The sequence below is a fragment of the Ammodytes marinus genome (genome assembly GCF_949987685.1).
Source record: "Ammodytes marinus genome assembly, chromosome: 16".
Lineage (NCBI taxonomy): Eukaryota > Metazoa > Chordata > Actinopteri > Uranoscopiformes > Ammodytidae > Ammodytes > Ammodytes marinus.
The window spans coordinates 523,602-531,101 of record NC_137220.1 but is presented as its reverse complement, the minus strand read 5'-3'; the positions used below and the strand labels follow the sequence as shown (position 1 = coordinate 531,101).

General features: G+C 38.1%; 1 protein-coding gene across 1 annotated transcript; it reads left to right on the top strand.

The window, feature by feature from the left end:
- Positions 1 to 2,153: 2,153 nt before the first annotated feature.
- Positions 2,154 to 3,828, top strand: LOC307262935 (apoptosis-associated speck-like protein containing a CARD; the record flags this gene model as incomplete). Its single annotated transcript, XM_080043957.1, has 3 exons — positions 2,154 to 2,455; positions 3,573 to 3,617; positions 3,734 to 3,828. The coding sequence occupies exons 1-3, from the start codon at positions 2,203 to 2,205 to the stop codon at positions 3,826 to 3,828; spliced, it is 393 nt and encodes a 130-aa protein (XP_079900083.1). The 5' UTR covers positions 2,154 to 2,202.
- Positions 3,829 to 7,500: the final 3,672 nt, after the last annotated feature.

The window sequence follows — 7,500 nt, the reverse complement described above, 5'->3', positions numbered from 1 at the left end:
GAAATCTGGAGTGAACTACAAATGTATCTGTCGATTCTCATTATTCTATCGTTATGCTGCTGTCAAATCTTTGTCTTAGTATATGATACCAGTCACCATGTGGAAACATTTGAATAATTGCCTTTTTTAATTTGCATGTGTCTTGTATGTCGTTTAAATAGACCTTGAGTCTTTTCAATAAAGTTGATGTATGCTATAGCATAACTGCAACACATAGGCTACATTACACTTTACACTAAGGGTACAATAATTAACCATTAGTTAATGGTTAGCTAATGCTATGGTAGTTAATGAGTAGTTTATGCTTATTAAGCAGTTAATGCTAAGCCTTAATGCTTAGTTATTAATGAAATAATAATGGCTGGTTAGAAATGTACTATGCTTAGTTAATGGTTAGTTAATGCTTAGCTACAGTATTAAGCAGTAACTTAGCATTATACCCTTATTGTAAAGTGTTGCCATTATTTATATCTACATTGATCAGACATTGTTCTTGCTGTTCTGGGTTTGTTCCTTCTATTAGAAGTTCATTTGGATAAAAGCGTGAGCTAAATGAAATGTAACCTCACGTAGGCTGATACAATTTACCACAGAATTTGAAGGCACCACGAGTGTCTCTTTCTCCTATAACAGGGGTTCTCAACCTTTTTTGAGCAAACGCCCCCCTAACCTTACCGAGATACTCTATCGCCCTCCCCTACCCGCACCCCCCCAAAAAAAAAAAAAAAAAAAAACATAAACACACACACACACACACACACACACACACACACACACACACACACACACAATTAAGAATATGTTTTGGCTACATCCTCTATCAACAATAAAACATATTTTCTGTGCTGTTTTGGTTTCTTATAAGAATTATTTAAAAAAATTCCCAATATGAGCCTGTTCTATGATAGGCAGATTTAACCCACTGTCAGGGGGCTGGTTGCATAAAAAGAAAAAACACTATCAGCATTGGTTGTAATCTATTTTTTCTTTTTAATCAATAGAAACATTGAAGGTAACAACATGTGTCATTTTATAATGGAAAAAACAGGTGCACAATGCAGCTAAAAAAAGGTAATTATTCGTCTCTATCATTGAGACTGTAGTGGCTGGTGGTATTTTACTTGCCTGCAATCTTCTAATATTTAAAAATAATAAAGTGCAAAATGAGGGTATAGTCCTCCTTCTGCTTCCTTAAAACTAGTGGTAGTGACTAAGTGTGCAGTGGAGAGAGAAATATAGGCCCTATACAGACAGATAGAGGGAAGAAGAGATAGCTTTATTTTATCATTTAGATGTTTGATTTGTGAGAGAGTGATCATCGCCGACTTTAGACTGACTCGCGCTGTCTGCTCCGTGAGGCTCGAGCCCTTCAGCTGAGCGAACAGCTGTTCGACACGGAGATGAAAAACGAAACTGAAACTTAACTATCCTGGACTGGTGGAGCAGCCAAATATAAATGAATTCATATTGTACTAAACTGTAACACAAGTAATGAGTTGTGGAATCTGCACCAGTAGCCTACAGTAGTCCACATTCTTCGCTCAGCCACTAACTGTTTCGTTAGTGAATGTTCCGCGATCTGTTTGTATGTCTCGAGCCCGGATACACAGAGCCCTGACGGAAAACTGACAGCGCGACTAAAGGGACTCTACAGTGAGCCGCTCCCCTCCGTTAGTTTCTGTTTTCCGCCGAGTAAGTTACATTCACCTCCGACGCATGGACAGCGTTTATGTTAGGCATTGCCCCGTTTCTAAAATGAGCTACGTACCAAAAAAAAAGAAAGAAAAAAAGTAGAATAATGAGGAGGAGGATTTTAATAGCAGCGGCGGAGAAAATATAGCCGCCGCTGTGTGAACGTGGGGGAAACATTGCAGTCAGCAGACCGCAGAACATTGGAGAGAATAGTTAAAAAGAGGTCGAGGGGTTAGAAACATGAAAAGTTAAAATAGGCTGTTTATTTCAGGTAACCTATTTTTGCAGTCAAAAGATTTATAAGATTTTTAAGAAAGTTTAAAATATATTTATTAAAAAAAAAAAAAAAAAAAAAGCTCTCGTGTCCCAGCGCCCCCCTAGGTTGTACGAACGCCCCCGTTGAGAAACCCTGTCCTATAACCTGCAGGACAGCACTTTGTTCACGAGATAACGAAGTGAACTCTTGGAGTAACAACCTAAACCGCGGTCTGTGAGCTATAGTGGTGAGAAATGGCATCCAAAACCAAAAAGATGGCTTTAGCATACATACTGGAGGATCTGGCAAAAGATAACTTTGAGAAGTTCTGCCACAACCTTCTGGACCGCAGGGCAGAGCCGCGGGTCAGACGCAAGAGGGTTGAGGGGAAGAGCTATTTAGACATCGCAGACGTTCTGGTTTCAACGTTTACTGAGGACGGAGCTGTTACAGTGGCTGTGGAGATACTGAACCAAATTGGATGCCAACAAGAGGCAAAGGAACTTGGTGAGTGGTCTATATAGGCAACTTTGTTTTGTCTTCTGTGTATTCTGCCTATATTGTTTATTATAACAGTAGGCTAAATCCTGCTGTGGAGTGTGGAGACGCTTGTAAACCCAAATGCGTCAAACAGCTTTAATAAAAAAATTGGAAAATAATCTGAATTTATAGCCTATATTTTAAACAAATGCAATGTTCTTCCTCTTTTGGGTTTCAATTTTAAACATGGCTGAGCATATGAGTTGTTATGTAAGGCTCAGAGGTTTGATTAATGCACGTGGGAACAGAAAAGTCTATAATAAATTCTGCTTTTACGTAATAAGCGTAATTAACAACATTTATTGGATAAGGCGAATTATTATTATTGTTATGTTTCGTATATTTGTATATGAATAAAGTGGAAAATCAGATGGCAAAACATTTGCATTTGACTGAGCCCTGTTTTACTTTCGCTTTTGAAGAGGGCGGAAGAAGTTAGACAAAGCTACAGAATCCGTGAACAGACTAGAATAAAAATCACATATGTTGCCTAGATGGAATTGTAATTAAAATGTAGGGTCAAAATAATAGCATGCTAATTGAAACAAAACAAAAAACTCATCCCTAAAGGGAACGCTGTGTACCTGACTGTGGATCAAAGAGGCTGTATTGCAAATGGCCAACTGCCACACGGAAGTGTCATGCACTGTAACATCATCAGGTACAAAAGAACAACGTCAAATCTTAAAGATACAGATAAGAGTACAAAACTGCAATCAAGTGTAATAAATAAGAGGAATCATTAAAAAGTAAATTTAGTTTAGTTTTAAGTTCAGATATGGGAATATTTAAAGCTGTGTTAGTTTGTTCAACATAAACAAAACATTTGTTAAAATGTACATATGATATGAGCAAGCCACCATTGTTTTATGACATGGTGCATGAACCATAATTAATCTAATGCTTAAACCCAATCATCTAGTTTAAAAGACCAATCACTGTAGGCTATTCCTGCCCATAATAATAGAGGGATTCATGATTGTGTGTCATGTGTCCAACATTAATCCTGTGTATCTCATTCTAATGCCACCATTTTTTAAAGAAAATCTGAATCTAACACTATGTCTTCTTCCCATGTTTGCAGAGGAGGAGGCGGGTGGACAATCCTCAAAACCTGGTGCCAGTGACAGTGAGTTGTTTTCCTTTTCCTGTTAAGAATAAAATGTTTTAATTGATACAACTTATCATGAATAAAACAGACCGAATATGAAGCTGTTTAAATTTTCCCTAATTTTTTCCCCCCAGCTGCAGTGCCTTCAGTCGGAGCAACTGTTGTAAATACCACGGTAGATGGTGAGTGCACTTATAGTGATACATCTCCTCTGTACATGCCTTATTAGGCCAGGCAAAGGAAGGCATTTTGGGGCCAAAAATAGAATAAATTGTAAAATAATTTTTTTCAGCTCAGATAATTTCCATGAGGTGTCCAGAACAACATACTAAAAGTCCTAAGAAATCCTAGTTGGGGAAACATGTTTAATTCTCATCAATCCGAGATGTGTGCCAATAAGGCGAGACACCAATACATCCAAATAGGGCAATTTTTTTTCCTTTAGTCCTATCAAAATGAAACTTTACACAATGAAATTATCCATGATAATTAAAACATTTTGTATTACAAGTTTCTTTGAAAATTAATTGTAATATGCAAATGAGCTATACACTAATCGTACACGCCCAAAATAAACCCAAATAGGCTTAATTTTGTCCTTTACTCCTACCACAATAAAACTTTACATAGTAAAAGTATACTTGAGAAGTAACTTTTTTTGTATTACAAGTTTCTATTTAAATGAATTTGAATATGCACATGAGCTCCACACTTATTCAATATCCAATCATCGTACTGCCAATGGGTGATAGCGATGCTGCTTTTAGACTGGCCTCTAACCTGAAAAACTGCCTGGCTTACCTGCCAGGGGTATTACAGGCCTCTCATGAATTAGATTACCCCTCCCCTAGCTAGTGTAATTTTTTACTTTTTTCAGTGCCATTCCCTTTCCTATGCCAAATAGACGAGATGTAGAATCACAGCCTGAAATGACATGGAGAAAGAGGAGATTGTCACACACCGTGGGACCAAGTAACTCCTTTGTCTACTTTATGCACCATACAGTGCTGCTTGAAAGTATGTGATCAGGTGGGCCAAATTGAGTGATGAAATGGACCAATGTAATGAGAGATCTTTAGGGAAGAAATTGGGCGGCACTAGATAAAACAGAGATAAAACCAGCCAGGTCAGTTTAGGCCCACCAAACTGAACCCATACAGGTCAGACTTGCCAAGCTTGTGTGCATTCAGATCAGCATGATGCAACAAGAGTACTAACAGGTCTGTGTCATCACCTACTGAGACTGTGTCTTTTGTTCTGGCAGAGGCAATGGCAGTTTGGACAATGAGCACATCTGCATCGTGCTTTGCATGGTTTGTGATACACCATTTTTATCTTACAAGTTTCTTTGAAAATGAATTTTAACATGCAAATTAGCTATACACTTATCACATATAGGCTACCCAAAATATGTCCGCATAGGCTTCATTTTTTCCTTTAAAGATCCAAGTGACTGCTGCAGATATTGCTGCGGTTGGTCGTATACACATTCAGTACTTTATGATTCCTCCTATACGTGAACCTATTGTGTATCATCAGCCACTGGCTCTGTTGCCAGCAGATAACAAAACATCACAGCTGGATGTTTTGTGGAAGACATCCCTACACCTTCACTCTCAAAGGCCATTATGGTCTGGTATGATGCAGATCCTGCATCTTCTAGATGAACACCCTGGGAGAGCTTCACTAACATTACTTCCAATGATTGATCTTGATCCCAGTGATGAATCCTGCATATACTCAACATTGAGGTTTGTGGCAACTCAAGCTCTGCAGTATGATGTGACCCCTGTTCTGACGTTCGACCAACCCCTTCTGGAAAGCCTTGACCATTATAGGTTAACTTCTAATACAAATGTTTTACTTTTCATGTAGACTTTCATTGTGTAAAGTTTTAATGTGGTAGGAGTAAAGGTTCAAATTAAGCCTATGAGGACATATTTTGGGTAGCCTATATTTGATTAGTGTATAGCTCATTTGCATATACAAATTCATTTTCAAAGAAACTTGTAAGACAAAAAATGGTGTATCACAAACCATGCAAAGCACGATGCAGATGTGCTCATTGTCCAAACTGCCATTACCTCTGCCAGAACAAAAGACACAGTCTCAGTAGGTGATGACACAGACTTGTTAGTACTCTTGTTGCATCATGCTGATCTGAATGCACACAAGCTTGGCAAGTCTGACCTGTATGGGTTCAGTTTGGTGGGCCTAAACTGACCTGGCTGGTTTTATCTGTGTTTTATCTAGTGCCGCCCAATTTCTTCTCTAAAGATCTCTCATTACATTGGTCCATTTCATCACTCAATTTGGCCCACCTGATCACATACTTTCAAGCAGCACTGTATGGTGCATCAAGTAGACAAAGGAGTTACTTGGTCCCACGGTGTGTGACAATCTCCTCTTTATCCATGCCATTTCAGGCTGTGATTCTACATCTCGTCTATTTGTCATAGGAAAGGGAATGGCACTGAAAAAAGTAAAAAATTACACTAGCTAGGGGAGGGGTAATCTAATTCATGAGAGGCACCTGTTATACCCCTGGCAGGTAAGCCAGGCAGTTTTTCAGGTTAGAGGCCAGTCTAAAAGCAGCATCGCTATCACCCATTGGCAGTAGGATGATTGGATATTGAATAAGTGTGGAGCTCATGTGCATATTCAAATTCATTTAAAAAGAAACTTGTAATACAAAAAAAGTTACTTTTCATGTATACTTTTACTATGTAAAGTGTTATTGTGGTAGGAGTAAAGGAAAACATTAAGCCTATTTGGGTTTATTTTGGGTGTGTACGATTAGTGTATAGCTCATTTGCATATTAAAATACATTTTCAAAGAAACTTGTAATACAAATTTTTTTAATTATCATGGATACTTTCATTGTGTAAAGTTTCATTTTGATAGGACTAAAGGAAAAAAATTGCCCTATTTGGATGTATTGGTGTCTCGCCTTATTGGCACACATCTCGGATTGATGAGAATTAAACATATTTCCTCAACCAGGATTTCTTAGGACTTTTAGTATGTTGTTCTGGACACCTCATAGAAATTATCTGAGCTGAAAAAAATTATTTTACAATTTATTCTATGAAAAACGCTATTTTGCCTGGACTATATACTCTGCATGTGATCAGTCACTGATCAGATTGTCTAGAAACCCACTATCTGACTATAAAATCAAATACAATGTTTGGATGTTCTATATAGAGTACGGGCTCAAGAGGATTTAAAGAAACAGTGGCCACTTAAAAGTGTTGTATGGTATCATCAATTTGAAATAAATAGTTTTGTGGAAACGTGCTTTAGGAAGTTCTTTCCAAATGTTGGATGAGAAAAAATTTAGTTTTGATTTCTCTTCTTCTTACTTCATACTAGAAGTAATGGAAAGCAGCTAGCCAGATTCTTTCCAGTCAAGTTTAAAAAAATAAAATCTGTTTCCCATTACCTCTTACGCGCCCCACACACATCCTGCGTCTACCTCTGGAGCGCGTCGCGTTACCTTACTGCTGCCTCTCTCTGACTTTTCTCAGACACACATGGAACGTCTCAGCAGCTGCTGCTGCAGCGCTGCTTCTAAAAGCCCTATCTTTCTACATAGAGTTTTCATAGATAATTCCCATTAAAAATGAAGTTCTTTCATGTCATCTATGATGCATATGATTTATATTGAGTCTGGACAGTAATCCGTGCGCCCCATTGCCATTTTTTTTCTTTTTTTTTGCCATATTTTCGCTTGTTGGAAGTTTTATTTTGAAGGGGACACACCAGGAAATGGTGAAACTACAGCGAAAGCTGCCAGTATGAAGTCAATATGACTCCCAGCCAGTATTTCAAAAATCACTTTACTGATTTATACGGGAGAGAGAGGGGTGTGTGGTCGGGGAAGAAGAAGGCCGTAGA